Raw genomic sequence first — 26415 nt, 5'->3', positions numbered from 1 at the left:
GTCCATGTGCCATAGCATCTGGTAAAGCCTGGATTCTGTGGTGCTTATGGGCAGAGGGGATGAATCACAAGATGAAAAGTGCTCACTGAGAGTGGGCAATTGGGTTCTGTGCTCTTCCACTCACCCAAACCCCCTCCCCCGGCAGTCTGTACACAAAGTATCAGTGTTCTCTTAGGAGCAGAAAGGCATTTCTGGCCACATACTGGTACACCCTTAGGTCAGGCTTACTAGGGACCCTCATGGCCTCTTCCCCACATGGGTCTGCAACTTAGCACAGTCTACACTATCCCCAGGATATAAGCTGCTAAGACAGCAATGTCTATTTTCAAATTTATCCAGGATCAAAGAGCAACAACTACTGAAACGTAACTCTACTATATATGTGACACTTCTGCTAATCATGTATTAAATTATTCCAAAAGAGAAAGGATCCTGGGATGTAAACCATAGGGTGGATTGAGAGATGTCAGGATTCCCTCACAGAAGAGCCATGATGCATCATTGCTGGGACACTGTTGATGAACTGACCCCAGCTCCCTGCTGTCCCTGCCTAGCCCTGGTCCCCTTGCCCATCTCCTCTAAGGAGTCCTGTTAGCTGGCTGGCAGGAGAAAGCTGAGATCTAAGGGAACATCAGAGGCACTCACCAGCATGTAAGACTGTTCTTCTCCATCCTGCAAGGGACAGACAGAGGCGAATGTCATGAGATGTTGCTAACTGAGCAGAACTCAAATTGTATATGGATTAGTTCAGGAAAGGCTAAACTTACGCAATTCTTCTTGAAGTTGCTCTGAAAAACAAACAGAAAGAAAATCATGTCTTCCACAGAAGAACTAAAAGAAGTTGGGTTTATAGTAAACAATGCAGGAACTGTCCTTTCTATGAACAGCAACATCTCCCTTGCCTCATGCCTAGGGCACTGTCAGAAACCAGAAATGATATGTGATCAGGTGGCTGGGTAGTGCCGGTACATTGTTATACTTGCTTTTGCTCAACCATGTAGTACTTCATGTAGCCAGATGAATGGATGCAAGGCGGGCAGAGTGAAAGAACAAAAGCTCTGAGAGATTCATTTCAAGGACGTCAGAGTTCCAAGTCCTTGCTACTGCTGCTGTGCATTTCCTCTCTCTTCCATATGCTGGTACCTGGGAGAGTTGTGTCTTTTCTATGGTGCTGAACTGTCCTCCTACTCTTCTACTTTTTTTTTTTTTTAATTAAACGGGGTCTCACTTTATTGCCCAGGCTGGTCTCGAAATCCAGGGCTCAGGTGATCTGCCTGCCTCAGCCTCCTACAGTGCTGGGATTCAAGCCATGAGCCACCATACTCAGCCTCTTTTACCTTTTACTTGAAGTTCTTTCTCTTTTTGCACACGTTCCTTCTCCAGTTCCTTTACAGCAATTTCTCTTGTTTCCACTACAAACTCCTTTTCCCCTGACAGAATCTTTGTTTCCTTTTGGAGTCTGTTGATCCAGTAGATGCATACGGCAATGATTATCATCAGAAAAACCACAATGATAGGCAGGGCCACCACACAGGGAGACATGCTGGGCATAAAGGATTCTGAAAAGGCAGCCAGAAATGTCCACTTAGTTTGAAACAGAACATCTGGGGTAAGAGTGCCCTTAGGAGCACAGCTGAAGGGCTCCTCAGCCACCTGCTCTGTTGCTTTCTCCCTCAGAAAACTCAGATGGAGAAAGTGATGCTGGCTCAGATCTGGCTGACACCTCAGTGGCTTCCAGGGCCAAGGCCCAGAGGTAGCAAACCAGTCACCATGGGAAGGGCCAGGGTGAATAAAGCTAATCTGTCATGCTGAGTCAGCACAGCCACCATCCTGCCTCAAGCTACCATCACTCATGCCTGGAACACTGCAGTGCCCTCCTTCTTATTCTGCCCTCACCTTCTGTAGTCTACTCTCAACAGACCAGTCTAAGTATAATCATGTTAATTCTTAGCTCAAAACCTTCCAATGCTTTCCACGTCACTTGTCCTAAAAACCAAAGACTGTTTGTGGCTTACAATGCCATGTAGAATGTGTTTTCATTGTCTCTGTGAATTCATCTCCTCTCACTTCCTGCACTCACTCCATTTCAGCCACACCAGCATCGCCTTCTGGGGGTCCTGGAAACTGCCAGAGATGTTCCTTCCCCAGGTCCTTTGCATATGCTTTTCCTGTAGCTGGTTGCTCAGTTCTTAAGCATCTGATGATTCCTTACCATCAGACGGGATGGCTCAATTCCCATCTCTACAGCGAATTCTTCCCTGACCATTCTGTTAAGAATTGCAATGTCTCACACTGCCTCTTTATTCCTTCCTTGCTTAATGTTTCCTATAAATGTTCATCACCATCTGATAGAATATATGGTCAACTAATTATTTAATCACTTTTTGAGGGAAGAGTTCTTGATGTAATTTGTTTAATGATTTACCCTTGGTTTCTAGAACAGTGTCTTAAACATATGATATGCTTCTTGACCATCTGTTGAATGAATTATGAGTGTGTGTCAATAGGGAATTTCCGCACCTCTGTCCCGTGGAAAATCTCCTACGCAGGAAGGGATGGCTGCAGCATACAGGAACACCAAGTGTAGAGAGTCACTGATCCACACCACCCTCCATGTGTTATGGTTGTTTTCAATGTCTAAAAATTGCTGGCCGGGTATGGTGGCTCACGCCTGTAATCCCAGCACTTTGGAAGGCTGAGGAGGGTGGATCACTTGAGGTCAGGAGTTCGAGACCAGCCTGGTCAACAAGGTGAAATCCCCATCTCTACTAAAAATACAAAAATTAGTCAGGTGTGGTGGAGCGTGCCTATACTCCTAGCCTTTAGGAGGCTGAGGTATGAGAATTGCTTGAACCCGGGAGGCAGAGGTTGCAGTGAGCCAAGATTGTGCCACTGCACGCTAGCCTGTGTGACAGAGAGAGAACTGGTCTTAAAAAAAAGCAGTTGCCACAGTGTGAGGACCTTATCGGGGGAAATACAACAACAACAACAACAACAACAACAACAACAACAACAACAACAAACCAGGTTCACCCTCAGAGAAGAGGCTCCTACTCCTGAGTTTTGGGACTCTTTGAATCTCCTTTTGAGAAGCAGAGAGGCCTCAGCTCAGCTGCAGACTCCTGGTCCTCAGGGCCCAGGACCATTCCACCCACACTGCTGCCCCCATCCCTGCTCTGGGCTCCATCTGTGTGCTGAGGATCCCCATGCACCCAACGAGTCTCAGAGGGCAGAGAACTAACCTGGAATAAAAATGACACTTTCTTTCTTCTGGTTGAGCAGAGTGTCATTGATAGAGCAGGACATGTTCCTCATCGACTTATCTCTGATGATCACAGCTGTGGTGACCATGAAGAGGCCGTCTGTGTCAGGGGTCACGACCTCCTTCAGGGCAGGCACAATCCCACCGTAGGGGTCCCTCCACACTGTGAGGGGCTTTGGGTACCACCCTCTAGATATGCACTCCAGCCGGATGCCTCCGTCCTCGTGGCCCCTCATTTCAATGAGGGGCTTAGAGCCCAGTCCTGTGGAGAGATACCAGAGTTCAGACAAAAGTCAGTGCCTTTTGCATCTCTTCTGTGCCTATTGCATCTCTTCTGTGAAACTAGAAAGTAAAGGTGAAAGAGGGAGGTAGGAAGCAAGAAATAGGAAGGAGGAAAAAAAGGAGGAGGGTAAGGAAGAAAGAACGTTGATGTTAGAGAACACCAGGAGACCAATGGGCCACATAAACTGTGAGTTCTCTAAGAGCAAACGATCCCATTGTGCCCTTTTCTTTGTGGTCCACGTACAGACCCCATCACAGCACCAAACATCTATCTGTCTGCTATAAATGCTTATTCAATTTATCCTGCCAGACTAATTTTCTCACTTCAAGATGGGTGTATCGACTCCAACTTCAAACAGGCAGGTTTTGGATTTCACTTTCTGCTTCTGGGACGACTTCTCAGTAGACCTTAGCTTCCAGAAGCTCTAGAATAATAACGAGAAGGACAAAAGTCTGCCAGGAGGGCAGAATCCTAAGAAACCTTTTGATCCAAAGACGCTGACCCTTCTGTCTAGTTCAGAACTTCACATAACCACCGTTCTCTACCACCCATAGGAGGTGATGGTTTTTAGGAGACTTGACAGATCTAGCCCGCAAAGCCAACTCTAATCCTAATTCACACTATTTACCTCCCAGAGGCTCCATCCATTAGGCAGTATTGCTTTTCTTTTTTAGAGACAGGGTTTGAGCTCTATTGTCCAGGTTGGAGCACAGTGGCAAAATCAGAGCTCGCTGTGCCTTGTACTCCTGGGCTCAAGAGATCCTCCCGCTTCAGTCTCCCAACTCACTAGGATTACAGGCATGTTCCACCATTCTTGGCTAACATGTTGCCCAGGCTGGGTGATTTTCTTATAGTACTTTGAGAACATCAACTTATTAGAAAGATCTGGATAATCCAGGGACTAAGATAACCATACTACCTTTTCAATATCAGAGATTATCACCAAAAATTCTAAGAAACTAGACTCGCCCTAACTACAATCCATCTTTAAATGAATCTTCCATAAGAGTGAACACTGGGTATGAAAGAGCTGCAAAAGCGTGGTCCTGGGAGACCTTTCAGCCATGTGTGACCATCTAAACTTCTTCTGAGTAATTCTTTTGTAAAGTCTCCCAAAGAATTTTACCAAAGACAAGAAATGAAACCGATAACTTAAGTCTGGTGTGTTGGCTCAATTTAATAATAAAAATTTTTTTTTGACACGGTCTGACTCTATCACCTCGGCTGCAGTGCAGAGGCATGATCATAGCTCACTGCATCCTCAACTTCTGAGGCTCAGGTGATCCTCCCACCTCAGCCTCCCAAGTAGCTGAGACTACAGGCATGTGTCACTATGCCCAGCTATTTTTTTGGTATCTTTTTGTAGAGACTGGATTTTTGCCATGTTGCCCAGGCTTACTTTAATTTTTTTTTTTTTTTTTTAGACAAAGTCTTGCTCTGTAGCCCAGGCTACAGTGAAATGGTAGAATCTTGGCTCACTGTAACCTTGGCCACCAGAGTTCAAGTGATTCTCTGGCCTCAGCCTCCCAAGTAGCTGGGACTACAGACATGTGCCAGCATGGCTGGATAATTTTTGTAGTTTTAGTAGAGAAGGGGTTTCACCATATTGGCCAGGCTGGTCTCGAGCTCCTGACCTCAGGTGACCCACCCGCCTTGGCCTCCCAAAGTGCTAGGGTTCCAGGCAAGAGTCACCGCACCAGGCCCAGGATCACTTTAATTTTTATCAAGAGAAAAAACTACTTGTACATTTAAAGGCTCAGTAGAATAAGAATTAAAATAACTCAGCAAATTGGAAAACAAAGTTCTTCAAAACATTCCATGAGGTTCAACACAGGAAGCATGACAAAACAGATTTAAGGGCAAAATCAGTCACCAACCAACCTAACAAAGAGAATACAGTAAACAAACCAACAAAAAGTCCTACGCAACCCAATTCAGAGTGGGGAAGGCCAGGCCAGTGTCAGTTTTACAGGCAAAGAATGGCAGATTCCTGCCGCACAGAAACCATAACTGGTCAACCCTGGAGTGCTGTTATGAACACAGTGAGGATGCAGTGTCAAGAAACCTTCCCTCCATGATATTCTGTTTTAATCAGATGCAAGGTTGCCTTTGTGTGTAGCAAAGATGGGTTCTCCTACCTGTTACGATTTGAGGCCCCCAGGGAAGGACCCAATTCCTTAGTCCTCACATCCTCTGGTCTGATGGAGTGAAATGCCACCACAGATTCCTGCACCCGAAAGGCTTTTTCAGTCCTCAAATATATCTGTTTGTTGTTGTTGTTTAATTTTTGATACAGAGTCTTGCTCTGTCGCCCAGGCTGGAGTGATGTGGTAAGATCTCGTCTCCCTGCAACCTCTGCCTTCTGGGTTCAAGCAATTCTAATGCCTCAGGCTCCCAAGAAGTTGAGATTACAGGCACACTCCACAAAGCCTGGCTAATGTCTTTGTATTTTTAGTAGACATGGGGTTGCACCATGTTGGCCAGGCTGGTCTCGAAATCCTGGCCTCAAGAAATCCACCTGCCTCTGCCTCCCAAAGTGCTCTTATTACAGGTGTGAGCTACTGCGCCCAGCCCAAATATACATTTTAAAGCATAATACACTAACCCCAAATTGAATTAATCACTTAATGTCATTTTAACAAACTCCTAGAAATCTCAGTAAATGCATTTTTACGTTGAAGGCTTCCCTATTACCTACCAGTGAACTTTGTACTCTTTCTCTATGGAGTTAGCAGGAACTATATATAATTTTGCTTCTGTATTTTGTCTTGCTTTAATGAAACCATCTATTTACAATAAGTCAATCTCTCTGCAATCAGCATTTTGGGAAAGAAGTCAAAGGTTAATATTTATCAAGAAATAAGATTTGATATGTTGCAGTTCTCTGGGTAATCGTCGTTTATTCCAGTTGTCTTGGAACAATTATTGACAGTGTCTCCTCTCACTCTCAGAAGTGCAACCTGGGAAGTAGAGGTTGCAGTGAGATGAGATCGTGCCAGCAAGGGTGCAGTAGAGCAAGACTCTGTTTCAAAAAGAAAAAAAAAAAAAAAAAAAAAGAAGTGCACAGCTCAATGGTAAGACAGGCATAAGACTTCTCTTCCGAGACTGACCATTTTCCCCTGCTCATGGCCTCAGCTGAATTCTGCGTGTGCTTCTCAAGAAGTGAAGCCATTGCCTTAGCAGGGCAAACCCTCTCGTGCGGCCCTTGTGCAGGAGGAAGGATTTTTCCCTGGAATTCCGTTTCCACAGGAAGAGTGTCCCTGTGGTATCTCTCTGTGGAAAGGGGATTCCAGACAAAAATTTGCTGGTCTGCAATGCGCCTGAGGTTAGGAGACATACTTTCCCCAGAGTCACACTGTGCCAAAGCAACAAAGCAAAATGAAGCAACGCACCTGCCACCACGAGGTGCAGGATGGCCTCATCGTAGGACCTGCCTTCTTGGAAGTAACAGCGGTAGGTGCCGTTCTCTTGGGCTGTGACGTTGTGTATGATCAGGGCCACGCTGCCCCTGCTGATGTCTTTGCTCACAAAGGTGGTTCTTCCTCGGTACTCCTCCATCTGCTCCTCTGTTCTCTCTCTTCCACCCTTATACACAAACACTGCGGGGAAGAACTGAGACCGGAACCACCGCACCTCCATGTCCTCAGCATTTTTCTCGGGTGACAGATGGCAGCGTAACGTAGTGTTTTCTCCGACCGTGGCCAGGATGGGATCAGTTGGCCCTACCACAATAAACTGGGCTGTTCAACAAAGGGGTAGAGTCAGACAAAGACACCAGCCATCACATCTCTAAGGCAAGAAAGGAAGCAGATATTCCAGGGACAAACATATTTTTTCCATGGCCATATGGTCTCTTTGGGCTGAGAAATCTGGGGACCAGTAGCTGTGGGTAGTCGACAGCACCCCTGGGAGCAGTAACTATAAAATGTGCTTCTGCTTCATGAAGGAAACCCTGGGGAGCCCGCCCTGAGCACCCTCTGTACACCCTGTGCCCTTGAGGGGTTTTTCCTCCATTCCCCAATCTAGCGCTGTGCCTGAGTGTAGTGTAAACTTGAGCCGTGCAATAGAGCACCTACCCACTAGCTAGTTCCAACTGAAATGAGCTCTAAGTATAAACTATACACAGGATTGTGAAGATTTAAAATTTCAAAATATTGACTATCTTATTGGTAATACGGTGTATTAACTATTTAAATATTCATATTTGATTATTTGGGGCGAAACACAACATAGTATACAGATTTATTTCATGTTTCTTTTTACTTTTTAAAATAAAAAGTAAAATTTAATTCTTTTTTGAAAATTTGCAACTGTACATGCACTTGGCCTTAGTGCCTCGCTGTGTTTCTTTTGGACAGTGCTGGTATAAATTCAGTGAACATGACCAGAATGAAAGGATAAGTCAGCAACTCCACAATCCTTTCTTTCTTTCCCTTTGCAGACCACAGGGTTGATGTTCCTTTCTGATAGGTGACAGCAGCAAGTGGGACACATCGCTACCTGAGACCAGTGCACACAGTCGGAGAAGGAGGAGGAGGATGAGGGAGGCTGGCAGGGAGAAGTGCAGGGCAGCAGCTGGTTCCATGAGCACCCAGGGCAGGCAGGGACGGGAGGCCTAGGGTTACAGAGGAGAATCAGCCTAGGAGTCTTGGCACCTCAGTGCTGGTCGGGCCCAACCTCTCCCGTTACTCAAGTAGGTCTCATCAGTGCCCCAACGTCATGGAGTCCCCTGCATCCGAAGGCTCAGGTATCTCCCGAGAGAGGGATTCCTTAAACATTCCATGAAGTAAGCCATGAGTACAAAGATAAATGGGCCCTTTTCCGCCCTCCTCGGCTCACTTCTCTGGCCAGAGCCCGGTTTCTTCAGTTGTCGCTGGATTCTATCACACCCTCCTCCCTTCACTTCCCCTTCCCGAGACTCAGGCCGGGCAGCCTGAGGTAAAGCCAGGCGAGGCCGCGATCCCCCACCGGTGGCCTTCCCCTCTCCCAGAACCCCGTCTCGTATCCACAGCAGATTCCGCTTCTCACACCTACTGTGCCCACCCCGGAGCTGTAGCGCCTTCCTTCCCTTTCCTACCTTCTAGAATTAACGTTGCGTTTTCTTTTCTCCTCTGGTTCTGAAATGACGATTTTCCAGTCGCCCCTCTTCTCTCCAAGCTGCCCAGGGGCACAGGCACTACTAGACGCAAACCGTCCCAAAAGAGGAGAAAAAATTTTACTTCCCCTTCCCCTAGGTCGCCATGTCTGGAGATGCAGGAACCGAGATCTGGACCACTGGGCTTCCCCAGCCTCAAGATTTCCTTAAAGAGTTTAGAGTCCAGGATTGGCCGGGTGTGAGTGAACCAGCCAATGGTGTTGATCCTTATTTCTCAGCAGTTACTAGGTAGAATACACGGAATCAAAAATTTCAAGCAGCAAATAACCTTTCGAGATTATCGGGCCTTTTTATTTCCTTTTTCTTTGTTGGAAAGCAAGACTCTCTCTCTCTCTCTCTTTCTTTAAGATTCCTTGGGGAGATTCCCTTGGGTTTGTCACCGAGGTCGGTGGCTTTGCTGGTGTCCGCGAGGAGAGGCTCTCTATGCAGAGGGCAATTTTGCTGGGGAGGAAACATGAGGAGGAAAACATAAGCCACCCTCTTTCCAAAGCCAGAGGACTCTTGTTCAAGTCGCTGGCTTTGGAGGTTGGGCCTGGAGCACGGGAGGGCTTGGGGAAAGCAGGCATGGCTGGAGGGGGAGGGGTAGCAAAGGAAAGGAGACAGCAGTTGCAGTGGCTGTTATGAAGGCCTTGTCATTCGTTCCAAAGCTATTGGATAAGAGGTGCTGAGAATCCTGAGTGAGGATCAAAAACCCTTTCCTTCAGGGAGGTGGCATTCTGGTGGCGGCAGAAGATGGAATTGAGCAAAACTTTCTAGTTGTCCTTCATCTTCTAGATAGTAGGTGGTCAGGTTGGGTCCAAGAGCCACACACACACACCAGCACACATACCATCCTCCCGTCAACATCATCCCTCTCCCAGAGGCTCCAATTTGTAATTGTAAAGATATCTTCCAGAATAATCTTCCCGAGGCCCAGTTGTCAATATTTCCCTCAAGTGTCTAAATGCTTAGTCTGTAGGCCTCCAATTCCCTTCTGATTCAATTCAAAACTGTGCAGTTAATACGCTAGCAATGGCTCCACAGTGGCCTTGCATCACAACATTGCACTCCCTGTGGCCAGCACTCCCTTTCCCACGCCATGCCTTTCACTTGAATTGTTTGCTCCATCTCTGCCCCTTGAAATCCTGCCCAGGCTTCGTGACTACTTCCTCCAAAAACAACTCTGAATGTTCCTGCCTGAAGTGTTCTTAGCCGCTTCTGACACCTAAATCTTTTGCTGTTCCCATGTCTTGTCTTGTATTATTGTTACTCAGGTATGAACTGTGTCTTTGCTGTGATGGGTGTACCTGCTTCTCAGGACAGACTTCTGCAGGATGTGATTCCTCTCACCTTACAGGGCCCAGCTCTAAGCTCTAAGCTCTGCTTTCAGCTGTTGTTCAATGCATGTGTGACATGCTCAGTGTAAGGTCATTCCCACCACATTATGGCCCAGTTCCTGGAGTCATTTGGCACCAGAGTGCGAGAGAGAGGTGCTAGTAGGATTAAACCACTCTAGGTCAGGATTTCTAGGACTGGGAAAGAGGAACCAGTAGGTTCCTTCTGCAGAGAAAGCTCTTTGATGAGAATAAACTAAAGAAAGCTCGGAGAACTATTTTTTCCATTGAACTGACCCTTAAACTTTCTCTTTCTCATACAGTAGTCTCACACATGACCTGATGTTTCTGGATTATCATTCAAATAAGATTCTGGGTTGAGTGGCTCATGAGGGTAAATACATCAGTATTAGAACATTCCAAACAGGACTGGGCAGCTGTTGAGAAGAGGCAGAAGAGAAGGATGCAAGGGTCTAAGAGCATGGTCAGCCAGGATGAGATCTGACTTTATATTTTTTTACCTGAAGAAATAAGACCCAGGGCTTTGAAGCAGCCCTTTTGCCAGAAGCATCCAGCTAAGCCAGGCCTCAGCCTCTGCCAAAGTTGATCTGAGCCAGAGGGAAACATGTGTGTTCTGACAAGAAAGAGGATCAGTTGAAGATGGGGTAGCTTAGAAAGAAAGCAAGTTCTACTGGGGTGTGCCCGGTTAGATAGTAACAACCTAACCCAATCATGCTCTGTAGTAGGAGGGATAGAGACAGGAAGGGTTACTTCAGCAAGGTTCTTTATGGACCTGCCAACCCTGGAAGAACCAGGACACAGGGTGAGCACTGATTCCCTTTTGCTTTGCAATAAACTACCGTCTTTGAAGGTAATATGGGTGTGTCATCTCCAGCTATGGAGTACTCCCAGGGGAGGCCTAGACATCTTGGCACACAAAAAATCCATTCCTACTCTGCCCTGTTCAAATTCTAGATTCCTGACCCACAGAATCACTGAACATATTATAATAGTTGTGTAAGCTTCTGAATATCAGGACTATAGCAATATTAATGAGTACATTTATCTTGCCTCAAAAGAACAATTTTTTTCAAAGAGAAGAAATGATACTGAGTTTCTAAAAGAACCAAACACAAGAAATTTGCCTAAATTCTTTCCATCTTGTAGCCTTCTCTCTGCTCATCGGCTTTGGTGTTCTCTCTGCAATCCACCATCGTTTACTCCACACCATGAATGGAACAGTTCTTCCCACAGCTCCCATGCACATCTGCTACAGGTGTAACTGGTCACATGTCACTTGGTCCTCTGGCCTAGCCTGGGTCGGATGTCCATCCCAGACCCAGTCCATGTGGTGAGGCTGCAGGGCCACGTGATATGGACATGTATTGGAAGAGAAGAGGCCACTAATGCTAAATATGGTACAGGGAGGGTAGAGAGACCTTGAAAGGTGTTCACTATATTCTCAGAGGCAGAGCCCTTAGAACAGGCACTGTTGATGTCCCATCCCATATTCTCTTGGCCTATCACAGTTTGCCAATAGCTGAGGCACAGTTTTCTGCAAGGATGACAACCTCCCCACCTCCAGTGAGTATCTCCCTTCTCCTTTGCCTGTGAGCTTTATCACACCCGTGATAGTTGCTTTTCTGCAGTTACATAGCCCAATCTTAAAGTGCATTAGAATTAACACTCCCAGGCCAACCTTCAACCAATTCAAGCAAAGGAGGATGGGAAGTGGAGATAAAGTCTCAGGCCCTGTAGTCCTTAGGAAGATTCTGAGCTATATCACACATTTCATATGGTTTCTTACGGAGTCCTAAAAGGGATTGAGCCAAGTTATCCACATGGTAACTGACTCATGAGTGAACCCTTTATCTCATTTCTCATGTAAGTGGCTTTCTTTCATTTCTCAATTTGTTTCTGCACTTGTGTTTCCTGGGATCACTTCCCAAATCAGTGTGGTGAGCTGAATAGTACTCCCCCTACCCACCCTTTGAGCTATATCCACTACGAAACTTATGAAAAGAATGTATAACACGGTAAAATGAATTTTACACAGAATTAAGGTTATGGACCTTAAAATAGAAAGATTATTCTAAATTGTCTGGGTGATCTCAGTTTAATCATAGGAGTCTTTAAAAGTAAAAGGCAGACTGAGCGCAGTGGCTCATGCCTATAACCCCAGCACTTTGGGAGACCAAGGTGGGTAGATTGCTTGAGCTCAGGAGTTTGAGACCAGCCTGGGCAACTTGGCGAGACCCTGTCTCTACAGGAAAATACTCCGGCATGGTGATATGGGCCTGTGGTCCCAGCTACTTGGGAAGCTAAGGTGGGTGAATTGCTTGAGCCCAGGGGACAAAGTATGTGGTGAGCCGAGATCACGCCACTGCACTTCAGTCTGGGTGACAAAGCGAGTCCTTGTCAAAGAAGGAAGGAAAAAAAAAAAGGAGGAGGTAAAAAGAATCAGAGAGATACAACAGAGAAAAAGATCTAGGAGATGAGCCTCAATGCACTGTTACTGCTTTGAAGATGGAGGAAGGGAGCTAGGAGCCAGAGTGTGGCAGCCTCTAGAAATGGGTAAAAACCAGGAAACAACTGGGACCTCAGTCCTATAGATGAAAGGATCTGATTCGGACAATAGTCTGAATAAGCAAGGAAACAGATTCTTCCTTAGAGACTCCAGAAAGGAATCCAGCCTGCAGACACCTTGATTCTAGCCTGGTGAGATCCCTGTGGGACTGACTTCTCACCTACAGAACAGTGAGATAATACATTTGTGTTGCTTTAAGTTTATGAATTTCTGAGGCGAGGCACGGTGGCTCATGCCTGTAATCTCAGCACTTTGGGAGGCCGAGGTGGGTGGATCACGAGGTCAGGAGATTGAGACCATCCTGGACAACATGGGGAAATCCTGTCTGTACTAAAAATACAAAAAGTTAGCTGGGTGTGGTTGCACGCACCTGTAGTCCCAGCTACTTGGGAGACTGAGGCAGGAGAATCACTTGAACCTGAGAGGCAGAGGTTGCAGTGAGCTGAGGTTGTGCCACTGTACTCCAGCCTGGGAGTAGAACAAAGAGAATATATCCAATAAGGGTTTTGTGAAAATGCTGCAGTGAGGTAAACTGAGACTGTGGTGAGTGCAGTGAGTGTGCAGACTACTTTGCTTTACTGTGCTGAGTAGACACCACAGTCTAGAAAAAGCCAAGTTGAAGAGTAAGCATTATTAACACTTTATTAAACAGCTAGAACTTGACAACCACTTGCCAAGTAGAGGGGATACAGTGGTGAGCATTAATAGTGATGACAATGAGGAGTAGTTTTCCCTAGCAGGCATCAGTTGAAAGGAATATGGGTTTAACATCCACCAATGATCAGGGTGGACAGACCTATTTCCAGAAGACTGAGTCCATAGTGGGATTAAAACCATCCCTGTAATTCTTCTAGCTTCCTTCATCCAAATTTCCTATATCACAGAGAGTCTTTAGGGTATTTGTTTTGCCTGGAAACCTTGACTGTAGGAAGGCTGGCTCTGGCTGTGCAATCACTTATCACATTTGTTGGATGGGCACACATCTCTTTCACGTGATTTATCAAGTGTGGCCCCTAGTCTCTTTCCAAGTCACATGTCATGTGGGTACTATGAGGTTATTCTCTCAACCAAGACACTCTGCAGAGCTAATCTAAGGAGTGTTGTGTCTAAGGCTCTGATAATCAGCTGGGAAGGAGTCAATAGGGGTGTCAACTCCACAACCACTTACAATTATCTCTACCCTGGTGCTGTTCTGGGAAGAAAACCTCAGGGCTACATGGGGGCTCTTCCCAGGGAAAAAAATCAGGCTGGAAAAGAATGGGCAATTAGCCAGGGACTGAGGCTGAACATCTCCTAACTACACAAATTACCGTAGGAGTTATGTAAGTTACTTAACATTGCCCTGCCTCAGCTTTCATACTTGCAAAATGAGACCACCCCATGGGGTGTTGTGACGTTCAAAGGAGTGACATCCACCAAAGCGTACAACACAGCACTCGGAACAGTTTAAATTGTCTGTTAATATTAGCTATTGCTGTTTAAATCCCAGCTCTGTTGTTCACTAGTCATGTCTACTTTGTAAAGTTAATTCACCTTTCTGCACCCCAGTTTCCTTATTTGTATAAAGGGACAATAGGTGGTACCAAACTCAAACAACTGTCATATGGAATAATTGAATGAATATCAGTAAAGTGCTTCAGTGCGTGCCTGTAGCTTTATGGTTCTGATTGGTTGTTGTGGAGGGGGAGGCCATCAACTCCAGGGTGGGCAGGGAGAAGCAGAGATGTTGCTTCAGCCTGAGGCTCCCCACTTTCATTAGCTAAATCCGGGGCCACTGGTGTCTCCAGGGAATGATCAGGCACTAGGCCAGGATCGGGAGAACTCTCTACTTGTTTTGGTGTTGGGCAAATGGTCAGGGCAGTGGGCTCCAAGGTCAAAATTCTGAATACAGGATACAGAGGCTCAGAGAAAGAGGTGTGCGGAAAGGTGTAGATATGAGATCCATCCGTGGCATTGTAGAATGAGATATCTCCAGTCTCATAATCCAGGAAGATTCCCACTTTCCAAGGGGGCTCAGGAAGTTTCAAGTTTGTTCTGGGATCAGTGAGAGCCCGATACTTATTCCCATCAGTCAGCCCCATGGTCCAGTATCCATTCTCTGGTGTCATTTTGACCCAACCTTTTTTCCTCTCCACGTTTTTACTACACACCCCAATATGCCACTCTTTTCTGTCCCCCACTTCCACTTCCCAGAAATGTCTCCCTGATGTGAAGTTTTCACGGCCAAGCACACAGTAACGCCATTCAAATCTCTCAGGGTTGTCTGGAAGATCCCGCGGCTCTTCGGCACGCTGCACACTCCTCTGGTCCTCAGAAACAAGGAGGATGGCATTTGCGGTGTCTGGATCCAGAATCACATCCGCTGCAGAGAGTTTGAGGAGGTGTCCATGGGGTCAGCCATTTTTCCTGGATTTCAGAGCCTCAGCATGCAAGGCCTGGACCATGCTGAGGAGGTCCTTACAGAACCTGGCGTCCCTAGCCTGCCCTGAATTTGACTGTCTCATCAGTGTCGTGGGAGAAAGCTCAAGGGGTCTTGTGTCCAGAGGGGAAATGAAAGTAAGGTCAGTATCTGCCTAATCCAATACCCTGATGCTGCCCCAGGAAGCAACAAGGATCCTCTTGCTACATTTTTCTTGTTTCCCTCCCCACATTGACTCTGCCCCTGAATGCTTTATAATCAGAGGTTACTTTTCAATCTTCACTCTACCACTCATGAACTAAATGAGTTCCCCTTTTCTGCAGTCTATTTTTCTGTACATCCAATTTATTTGATAAGTTGGAGCCTCATCTGAAGCATTTCCTCACCTGAAAAATGGGGATAAAAATATGAATCTCTAGCGTAGGGGAATCATTTATTCAGCCCACGGCAGGGCATGAAGGAAGCTCCTGATGTTCTAATAGCTGCAAGGCAGTCTCTGTGCTGGGCTCTGTGGGGGGCCCCAGATTCACTCTCCAACCTTCAGCTTTCTCCACCCTCTTCTGGGCCCCAGGAATCTGTACTCTAAGGACAGTGCCACTGGGCTCCCTTGTCCTCTGGTTTGCTGTTGGGTTTGGCCAATGGGAGGCCCTGATAGAAGATTGGAAGGAGACAGAAAGGAGAGACACACCGTTTATTTTCCTGCTTCCTCCCTGCCAGCAGCAGCTGGTGTGGCTCTAACAAGGCCTGATGACTCTTCTCAGGAAGCCCTGTCTTTGTGCTACTTTTCTCTGGGTTCCAGTAACTGCCTCCCCTCCCTAGGAGTGGAGACAGCTCCCCAATGTTGGGAACCATGGGGGCACTGCACTTTTCCTTGTTGCTTTCCCTTAACCCTCCTTTCTGCAAACCTTCTTCAACCATGCAGTGTGAACACGTCATCTCTTTCTAACTAGGTTTTTAACCAATGGATATTTATTATTCCTTCAGTCTTCACCTCAACCCCAACAAAACACAGATTGCAATTTTCGTTTAAAAATGTGGAGGCCAAAGCTCAGAAGCATTAAATCCTTTGAGGTGACACAGGCGGTAGGTGGCATGAGAAGCCTAGGAAGGGCAAAGTTCTTTGGGCAGGCACCGCTTCCTCTCCTTGGCATTTCCACCCTCACTCTCCCTGCAGTATCACTCAGTGTGTGTCTCCTTCCCCTCATCTCCACCCTTTATGTGTCTTCCTTCCCAGGAAGGTGTGAGGAAGCCCAAGAGAGCAATTCTTTCTGGTTCCCCGGGCTCTTAGCAGGAAGGGTCTTGGAGATGGGCCCACTTTTCAGATTGGGATTTAATGTTGTCTATCCCAAACTCTCTTAGTCAAGGGAAGTTTTCTTCCCCAAATCACAAGAGTTGGAGGAGGAAAAAGGCATACGGTCCCTCAGGTTGTTGGTCCAGGGAACATACAGTGATTTACTCACCAGGCTTGAAGAGGGCCATTTTCCATTCTGAAAGGAAGGAGACACAGATAAGAAAAAGGTCAGTAGTTTTGTTTTTTCTCCACTTGATTCTCCTTTCACTACACGTTTTCTCTCCTTTTCTTCAGCGTCTCTTCTAGGGTTCAGCCTCCCTCCTGTACAGGTCTGATGGATCAGAGGTGGCACCTTCTAAACAATGTCATGAGGGGTGCAGGCTGCACGGCTATGCTTTGCCTGGGCATGTGCAGGGTCAGGAGTCTCTCAGAGGCTCCAGAAAAGCAGAAGTCAACCCCGTACCATGCAAGATTGGGTCTATGGGTTAGAACTGATTAATCCAACTGAGAACGTCAATGAGTCACAGCAGAGAAAAGGTTGAAATGTTCATGGTACATGACCCGGCAAACCCCGAGAGCATCAGGCTCACTCACCATGATAGGCCAAAGACTTCTCTCCCCCTACAATGAAAGAAAGACAGAGATGTCACATGAACACTGCCTTTGCTCTGTTGGTCCCTTCCCCTTCCTTTCGCGTCCATCTAGTCTTTCTTTTTGACCATTCCACCCTTCCCTATGGTCTCACTCTGCATGCTGAATTCTCTCTTCACCTCTTCTTCTTAATATCCAGTCCGGGAACACTGGCTGAATGCTAGTGGCAATGCAGTCACTGTGAGAGTTCCTTCCCAATGGAACCCACCTAATCTATTTTGAATCTGTCTATACTCCTGTGCCTGGGCATAGGTGTCACCATGTCTATATGTGAATGTCTAGGAGTACAAGATCCATCCTTCTCAATCTGTATCATTTCCTACCTTGCTCTAAAAAGAATTTGGGAAATTTAATGCACAATTTCAGGGACTAGTTTTGAAAGCAGTTATGATAAATCTGTAGGAACTGAGCCACTGTAGCTACTCCTCTTTATTAGACACACTTTTCTCCTGCTCTCTTTTCTGATTTTCTTATCTCTTAAATCTTCCCTTCTTGTTTTCCTTTCAACCTCCTCTAGATTATGGAAAACAATATGTAAGATTCCTGCCATAGAAAATACACCTCATCCTTCTCTTCCCTCTCCCTTTTGAAGTGCACCCCTGGATATTCCTCAGTGCTTTTTAGGGCATAAATGTCTGTGGCCCCTAGTACAAAGAGATGGAAGATCTCTTTTTCTTTTCTTAGAGAGAGAGAGAGAAGAGAGAGACTCCTTCTGGGTGGTTTCTCCAAAGAGCCACACTTATTTTCTTTTCCTGAGTAAGGGGATCTAACCAGTTTTCAATCCTGGGCAAAGACTTATGGGCTGGAAAATTTCCAAGCAGAAGAGAGTCCTAGATTCAAATTCAGAGAAAATGTCAGAGTCACTCACGAGCCATGTACTGGATTTTTCTCCACTCTGCAATGGAATGAACAGGGAAGGAACAGTTATCAAGGTGCTCAAAGTGGGGATAAGAAGACATGCCTGGATCTCTGGGGGAATGGGAACTTACTGAGTTCCTCCTGGAGCTTCTCTGAAAAATAAGCAAAAAGAGAGAGAGAGAGAGAGAAAAAAAAAAGAACAGTTATGGGTGAGGGGGATTTCGGGAAAATAAACCTTAAACATGATGCAGCGCCAGGACAGGTATGGGGGTGAGATCTTCAGGCTGGGCATGCAAGCCTGGGGCTTAGATTCTCTGTTCGCTTTGGATACCTCTTAGGCTTATTTCCTGCTTTGTTGCAGCATATCCCATTTCTTTCATCTCTCGCTCTCTTTCTGTCTCCCTGGACAGGGCAATTTTTTCCTTCTGTTGTCTCCACAAGAAGTAACTGGCTCCTGCGAGAAGCAGCAGTGAGATAGGCAGGGTCCCTGCCAGGGCTGCGATCCAGGGCTGGGCGTTCCTGAAGAAGGGGTCTGTGAAAGGGAGAGCTGTGAGTCATGGGTGCTGGTGCACTCAGCCTCCCCAACCTTAGCACCCCAAGCTTTAGCTGCTCAGCCCAGGTTGGGGGCATGGAATCTATCTCATTAGGTTAAATAAGTGCCCTCTCCCTAAAGTCTCAGAGGACTGTAGAGAACACTTTGGTAAACCCTCACTATAAGCTACTACTGTTACTATCTTGAGATGTCTGCCTCTCATATGGAAATTAACTTGGGCAGAGTCATACTCATTTTTTTCTAAGTATTTTTTCAACCAGTAACACATTTACATAAAAATGACATACACGTAGAGTCATGCAACTCTCCCATCTACCTAGTACTCCCTCCCTCCATGTATTAACTTCTCCTTGGTTCACTTAATATGCTGCTTAGGGACATAAACTGTGGAGTCAGAGGGCATGGGTTTAAATGGTGTCTCCCCCATGTGACTAGCAGTGTGATGTTGGACTACTTATATAATCTCTCTGTTTGTAGTGGCCTATTCTATTAAATGAGGGTAATGATAATACCCATCTCCTGAGGTTAGAAGAATTAAATTAATACTTATAAAGGGTCTGATGGGCTTGGCACGGTGGCTCATGCCTGTAATCCCAGCACTTTGTGAGGCCAAGGCAGGCAGACCACTTGAGGTCAGGAGTTCAAGACCAGCTTGGCCAACATGGTGAAAACCCATGTTTACTAAAATTACAAAAATTAGCTGGATGTAATGGCATGTTTCTGTAATCCCAACTACTAGGGAGGCTGAGGCTGTAGAATTGCTTCAGCCCGGGAAGCGGAACTTGCGGTGAGTCAAGATTGTCCACAGCATTCCAGCCTGGGTGGCAGAGTGAGGCTTTGTCTCTAAATAAGTAAATAAAGTGCCTGATGTACAGTGAGGGTTACAAAATCGCTTGTTAAATTTTAAAAATGTAAATTAAATAACACAATCAAGAACTAGAAAAGTCCATTAAAATATGTTCCTATTTTTCCTCTTGTTTAAACTAAAAATAACATTCTATACACATCACTCTGCATCTCACTCTTCTGTGTAAAGTGTGTCTTGGAGATCTTTCCACATTAGTATATAGAGAATTATCTCTTTTCTTTCACAACTGGGCAGTATTCCCTTGTATGGAAGTTCACCATCAGTTAGCATCTGTATAGCTTCTAACGTTTTACAATCATAATCAAGAAACTTCTTACAGGCTAGGCTGGTGACTCACACTTGTAATCCCAGCACCTTGGGAGGCTGAGACAGGCAGATCCATTGGGGTCGGGAGTTTGAAACTAGCTTGGCCAACATGGTGAAACCACATCTCTAGCAAAAATATAAAAATTGGCCAGTTGTGGTGGTGCATGCTTGGCCAGCTAGGGGAGGCTGAGACAGGAGGATCTCTTGAATTGAAGAGGAGGAGGTTGCAGTAAGCTGAGATTGCACCATTGCACTCCAGCCTGGGCAGAAGAGTGAGACTCCCTCTCCAAAACCAACCAAACAAACAAACAATCAACAAACAAACAAAAAAAACCCAGAAACCTTTTACATGGATCATCTCATACAAATGGAAGCGCATCCCAGAACTGGAATTTTGGATCAATAAATATGTAGTTTGGATAGATCCCCCAATAGAGCTTGAGCTAATGCACACCAAAAATACAAGTGACACGACCAAATGACTGAGAATCACTGCCTTCCTACATTCCTGCCATAACCATGTGTTACCAAGCAAGGCATTGTGGTTTTGAGTTTTGCCAGTATCATAAGTGAAAAATGATTTCCTATATGTTTCCCTAATGAGTGAGATAGAACACCCTTTTGTGGGTTATTTCCTTTCCTGTAAATTAACAATTCTGGACCTTTAACATTTTTTACTCAGTTTTCAGAATCTTCTGTTTCAAAAAGATTAGCTCTTTCTCTATGAGTTTGTAAATATATGTTTTCCCATTTTGTCATTTGACTTTACATAAGGAGCTTATCTTAACGTTTCTCCCCAATTCCCACTGCCTGTCACACTTTCTGTTTCTGTCAGACAGGAAGTGATCAGTAAATGTTTGTGGCGTGAACAGCTCTGTGGAGTGGGGAAGCTCCTCTGGAGCAGGGAGTGGCCTCCAGGTCCCTGCTTTGAGCCTTACATGGAGTGCAGAGACCCAGGTTGACCGCAGAGACTCACACAGTAGAGACTCACACATTCCCTTTCATCAACTGCCACAGCTCAGCTCAGTAAAGCTGAGGCCAAGCAGGGTACTGACCTGTGATGGAAATGCTGGCTGTCTTTTCCAGGCCGAGGAGGGAATTTCTGATGATGCAGGATACACCCTCCCCAGAGCTGCCTCTCATGATCACGGATGCTGCTACTGCATACAGGCCCACTCCATCTGCAACCACAGGTGCTTTCACAGCCGGGATGTGCTGTCCCTTGGTGTTGCTCCACTGTATTTGGGGTTGTGGGTACCAGCCAGTGGACCTACACTCCAGATGGATCCCTCCATCCTCATAACCCTTCACTTCAATGTGAAGATCAGAACCCAATGCTGTGGAAGATTAAATTGACATAAATTCTTGAGAACTCCTGTATCAGGGAGAGTCTCAATAGGAATCAATGGCAGACTCACATTTGATAATTCTAGAAAGATTTCATTCAGGAGTTATTTACACAAGTGTGGTCATGATGAGAAGAAAATTAAATGGGCTAGTGCAGTATCCCAGGGTCAGTAAGGTGGGGCTATTCCCACCCACCCCAATTACCAGAGGGAGGAGAAGAGGGATGTGTTCCGTAGACATAAAAGAAGAGATTGATGCATTGAGGACTTTCTTGAGTTGACCTGTGACCTTCAGCAAGGCAATGCAGCCAGCCTGAGGGTATCTTGCAGTCAGGAAGCCAGGGAATAAGCACCCAGACCTCTCCCTTTTCTCTTCTTCCTACCATTGTCTTCTATAGCTCCCCTTAAACCAAACCCAACCAGAAGCCATCAGGCAAGGGATTGCACTGAGAAAGAAAAAAGCTGTCCTCGGCATCTGGAACCTGACACCAGGTCTTGGTATCCTCCTGTTGAACATGAACAATTTCACAGAACACAAACAATAGTACTTTATCACTGTGACAGATCATGGGAAATACAAGACCACCCCACATCATGTGTGAGTGCAGAGAAAAACATGAACATTGTCCAAACCACAATGACCGAACATCCCCCATCGGCAATAAGGAATTTCTGCCTCTTCATCAGTTACAGCTTTAGTTTCACCCTAGTCTCCTTCCTTCTGGATAAGCTTGATTAAGGCTCCCACTCGTAGAATTCGTCTCCTGACACCTTCCCGACAGTATCTCATCCAGAGCAGAGTGCTAAGTCTATAAACCATCCCCCAAATCCCCTAACAGAAGCCCACATTGTATAATAAGTCTGCTCTAAAACTTCCTTACTGAGATACTGCCAAAGCTCCCCATGATGTGTGTTCTTCCTCACTGAAACAAGTAAGAAACATGCCTCATTCTACTACAAAAATGTTTCTGGGAGTCACTGATTGGAAAACACTGGCAGCAGTTACAGTCACTATTCCACCTCCCAGGGCCCATGGTAGTGTGCACTTGGAGACACAACAGAAGCCGTCTGTTACACAACTAAACCAAAATGACTGTGTACCAGTCACTGAAGAGGTGATTTCTAATGCTTCCTATCCTTCGTCCTTCATTTCCCTTATATCTCTGGTCTCCAGCGGGAGGGAGTTGTTTACTTGAGCATGTATGGTATAGCAGGAATTCTTTCTAAAGAAGGAGTGTGTCTTTCTTAAGGGCCTCAGGAAAGCTAAGTTGGAAGGCAGTGCAGTCAATTGCTAGTGATCAGCCAGGAGTGTCTGCAGTGCTTTTGGAAGAGGGACTCTGCCTCTGCTCTAGATCCTACAGAGAAATGTTCTCAGAACCAAACCTGGAGGCTCACCTGCAACCTTCAGCTCCACCAGGGCTTTTTCATAGAAGTCACCATCTTGGAAATAACACAAGTACTTTCCACTGTCAGAGGCTGTGACGTTGTGTATTCGGAGAGCAGCCTTCCCTGCAGTGATGCCATCCCGTAGAATTGAAGTTCTCCCACGATACGGTGCACTCTGCCTGTCTTCCACTTCCTTTCCATCTGAATACACGTTCACCACCTGCCTTAGGCTGGAACTCACCCACCTCAGCTCCATAGTCTCTGCACTCATGGTTGGGAACAGGTGACAGGGCAGATCAACGTCTTCACCTACCATGGCCAGGATGGGCCCATGGGGTCCAAGCACAGCAAACTGAGCTGTCGGCACAGAGGGAGGTTCTGTCAGTGGGTGTTGGAGTTGGGGTCATGAGAGGAAGGGTACTTCTCAGACAGGGAAGGCGAGGTGCAGAGAACCTTGAGGGGAAACCAATCCTAACAGAAGCACCCTTTGTCTCTTTGTGACAGGTGATCCTTCAGGTTGGAATGGACTTCCAGATATGGGAAGGAGTAAAAAGTTCTATGAGGACATTCATAGGTAATTGTCTGCTTCAGAAACAAGCGTTGCATCATTCCCTACCTGAGCAAGGAGTAAGCAGCTGGACCAAGAGGAGGCAAACACGAAAGTTGAGCAGAAGAAAGGCCAGGGAACTTGCCATTTTCATCTGTGCTGCATATCAGGAGACACCAGAAGGTAAGGGACAGACACAATGGCCCAGAAAAAGCTTTAGGATTCCACATGGAAACGTCCACTTCCCCAGGGGCAACTCAAGTATGGTGACCAAAGAAGATCTTACCTCTGCCAAAAAGGTCTGTCCTCAGTGTCTTTACCTTTGAGTCTCAACATGGAAAATTACCTGTAAAACCATGTCTATGTATAATGCACATGTTATTCAATTGAGAAATCCTTGACTGTACTGCTTGAAAATATTCAGAATCCTATCACTTCCCCAAACTTCCCCTACCATTTCCAACCCTCTGCCATCCTGCTCTGTTTCATGCAGGACCCTCTTTACTGGGCTCCCTGGTTCCACTGGGATCCACCACTGTGGGTGTCCACCACTGTGGACTCCTCAAAGCCCCAACTCTTGGCCATCACCATGGTCAAGTCATGGCCCAGTGGACTCCTGGTGGGATTCAGGAAGACTGCCTGGTGGGGGCTCTGGAATCAGTCAGGGGTTGAACCCACCACATTTAATCCAAGGCTAGTGATCAGAGAGCTGCAAATTAAGACCAGGACTTACTCATCATTTCTTTCTTCCCTTCATAAAGTCATTCAACAAATATTTACTGAGCACCCACAATGGGTGAGGCCTACTATATTAGTGTTAAGGACATAAAGAAGGTAAGCTATAGGTAAAGGCTCTAAGATTCACAAGCTGCGTGACCTTGTTCATGGGACAAAACCACTGGAACTTTCTTTATTCATACAATGCCATGAAGTATGAAATTTAGAAAGTGCACAATTGGTTGAGCAATTCCACTTTATGATGTCTAGTCCAGCAAAGTACTTGCATGGGTGCAATGAGAAGCCACTGTGAGAATGGCGTTGCAGAACTATTTTTAAAGTATAAAAGTGGTAACTAATTGAACCATCCACTCAACAGGAGACTGCTTAGAGGAATGACAGCTCATCCCTCAGAGGGAATTCAATGCAGCAGGTAAAAAGAGATGATTTATTGTCATGAACCTAGGTAATGGTGATACACTAAGTGGTCAAAAAGCACATTGCAGAACTATACTAATGATTCGATTGAAAAACAAAAGCTAAGCTATACATTTCTGCATATTTATAGATGTAAATGCCTGCAAAAGTCTAAAAAGATGCATGCTAAACTGAAGATCGGAGGTTAAGTGAGCGAAAGATCACTTTGGCCTTTTGCTCCCTTTACTTTTAAAATATTGAAATGCTTTAAATTTAAAATTTTTCATGTGCTACTTAACAGTAATTATTATGAGTGATAATACTGACTGGAACATATTAGCTGCTCAGTAAATACTAGCTTCTCAACAGCTTCTTCCAAAGCAAAGGAGCATGAGGTCTGCAGCCATAACACCCGCTGCTGTGGCCACCTGAGTCTGGGAATGGCCTCTGAAAACAAGGTCTGCAGACAGACGTGGGGAGGGATGAAGAGGAAGCACTGGAACAGAGGTCTGTGCAGCCGGCCATCCTCCACCCCTACCTGCATCTTGCACCCACCCAGACTAAACATTGCGTTTCACATCTTCTGTTCCTCAAAACTGCTCTTTATGTTGCTACAGAAGGGGTATCATTTTTATTATCATTGGTTTCAAAGTTAACAATTTCTCCGCACTGCTTAAAGTGAGACATATGTTTTCATTCTTTTTAAAGGATGTTTATATTTTTCTTCCTGATTATAGTCAATATTGCAAATGAAGAAAAGCATAAAGGAATAAAAGTTTAGTAGTGGCTCATGCCTGTAATCTTTGCAATTTGGATGGTCAAGGTGGGAGGATTCCTTGAGACCAGGAGTTTAAGACCAGCCTGGGTAACATAATGAGATCCTCATTTCTACAAATTAATCAATAAAATTAAAAATCTGTAGTTGTAATCATATACTTTGGTAGTAGAAACATAAATACTTCTTGAAGCATTTTGATCATATATACAGCAAGCTTCTTTAAAAAGTTACATGCTCTACCAAGGAAACGCTATTAAAAAAAAAGAAGTTTTATGCTTTACCCAAAAGTTCCACTTATAGGAATTATTGTTGAAGGAGAAAAAAAGTCAGAAATTAAGACAAAAGTTTATGTCTGAGGCTGTTAAATATAATAAAATCTACAGTAGCCAAATGTAAATAATTGAAATAGCCAAAATTAAGAAAGTTTTAAAAAATAATTATATATTCATACAATGAAATAGATTGTGTCCATTGAAACACATATATTGGGTTATGAGGAAATGTTTAATGGTAGAAAAAACAGATACTGTACCTAAATCATACAAAACAGGGTTTAATGTATGGATCTAATGATGTTAAAATGATAAATAATTGCCGTTCATTAAAAACATGATTCCTAAAGGCTGCATGGGAATCTCTTTTATGATTGAACCATGTATTGTTTGTCTATCCCCCGCCTGTTGTATGTGTATGCTGGTTCAGATTTTTCTATATTATAAATATATCTGTAATGAACACATTTACATATGAATCTATAAGGCACATCTCTTTCTAGAATCTCTTAGAATAGACGGCTTGAGTTGGCCAAAACAGATTTTAAAGATTTTTTGCCTTTTTCTGACCACAATACGTTCTTAAGAACGTGCAGTTGGAATATTTCTTCATTTATGTTGTCTCTGTTTTCTTCCACCAAATCCCAACATCTGCAGGTCTTTATTCTTTGCACTACTTGCCTCTTCCCCATGTGCCCACATGTGTGCGTGGTTGCCCATGTGCGCATGCATGCACACACACACACACACACAGGCACCTCACCCTTTCTCAGGGTGAGTACTCTTCCTGCATGCCCACTCACCACTCTCAATGATTCAGCAGGCATTGTAGCGCAGGCTCCAATCAATATCCCCCACTTACTTCTTAGTATTCCCCTCTGAAAATCACAGCTCACTGAAGAAAGGCGGTTAATAGTTCTCCATTCTTTCTATTATGGTTGAATCTCCATCTGGAAGAAAGGAAAAAGAAAGCAGAAGCTGTCTGGTCATCCTGAGGAATAATAACAATCTCTCTTTGGAAGAATTAGTTTTTTGATTGGCTCAGAGGTGGTGTTTCTCATCAGTTGCTGGGCAGAAACCACTGAGGAAGGTTGAAATGAAAACTGAAAGTATGCTGAATTGTACATATTGAAGAAAAATTCCAGCCCTACCTCCCTTAGTATTTTTGTTTCTGTGTTTATCTATTTGAATCATTCTTGCATGTACATGTATATAAGTATTTCTATGTATTTACTTAAGTCTTTTATCATAATAGAAATATCAGCAGAACAAAATGAGAAAAGATTATAATGTGGTGAAGACAGAAAGATGTGCACTAATTAAAATGCTACTGTGGCAGTTTGTTAACATTTGCTTGCATGAATATGGGACATGAAGGAGGAGGAGATTTTACTACAGAGTCAAAT

General features: G+C 45.1%; 2 protein-coding genes across 11 annotated transcripts in view; both read right to left on the bottom strand.

Annotated features, from left to right (window-relative positions):
• LOC126953488 (butyrophilin subfamily 2 member A1-like) overlaps positions 1-26415 on the bottom strand; it is a 92476-nt gene that overhangs the window by 1885 nt on the left and 64176 nt on the right. Inside the window, 4 exon segments of the mRNA XM_050788900.1 lie at positions 646-672; positions 768-788; positions 1338-1559; positions 3243-3524. Coding sequence (XP_050644857.1) covers positions 646-672; positions 768-788; positions 1338-1559; positions 3243-3524 — 552 coding nt within the window.
• Positions 13225-26043, bottom strand: LOC126953489 (butyrophilin subfamily 3 member A3). Of its 10 annotated transcripts, none has more exons than XM_050788909.1 (11): positions 25872-26043; positions 23112-23171; positions 22895-22984; positions 22288-22635; positions 20602-20727; positions 18151-18351; positions 17951-17971; positions 17830-17856; positions 16905-16931; positions 16480-16506; positions 13225-14962 (listed from the first exon to the last, which is right to left on the bottom strand). In XM_050788909.1, exons 3-11 carry the CDS (start codon positions 22977-22979, stop codon positions 14256-14258), a joined length of 1569 nt encoding a protein of 522 aa, XP_050644866.1. In that variant the 5' UTR covers positions 22980-22984; positions 23112-23171; positions 25872-26043; the 3' UTR covers positions 13225-14255. The 10 variants fall into 10 exon arrangements, with proteins under 10 accessions (XP_050644866.1, XP_050644865.1, XP_050644862.1 ...); XM_050788908.1 differs by having other exon boundaries at positions 18151-18273; positions 20602-20883; positions 25872-26042; XM_050788905.1 differs by having other exon boundaries at positions 20602-20883; positions 22895-22979; positions 25872-26042.

The sequence above is a fragment of the Macaca thibetana genome, chromosome 4 (genome assembly GCF_024542745.1).
Source record: "Macaca thibetana thibetana isolate TM-01 chromosome 4, ASM2454274v1, whole genome shotgun sequence".
NCBI lineage: Eukaryota > Metazoa > Chordata > Mammalia > Primates > Cercopithecidae > Macaca > Macaca thibetana.
Note: the sequence above shows the minus strand (reverse complement) of the source record. Positions and strands in the feature narration are given on the sequence as shown.

What these genes read in the sequence shown, in the direction of transcription:
- LOC126953489 (XM_050788905.1), bottom strand. Translation starts at nt 22,979, where the DNA reads ATGAAAATGGCAAGTTCCCTGGCCTTTCTTCTGCTCAACTTTCGTGTT. An exon ending in GGTGGAGCTGAAGGTTGCAG is followed by an intron (nt 20,884 to 22,287) that starts GTGAGCCTCCAG and finishes AATCTTCCACAG; the next exon opens with CATTGGGTTCTGATCTTCAC. An exon ending in GAAGTCTTTGGCCTATCATG is followed by an intron (nt 16,507 to 16,904) that starts GTGAGTGAGCCT and finishes CCTTCCTTTCAG; the next exon opens with AATGGAAAATGGCCCTCTTC.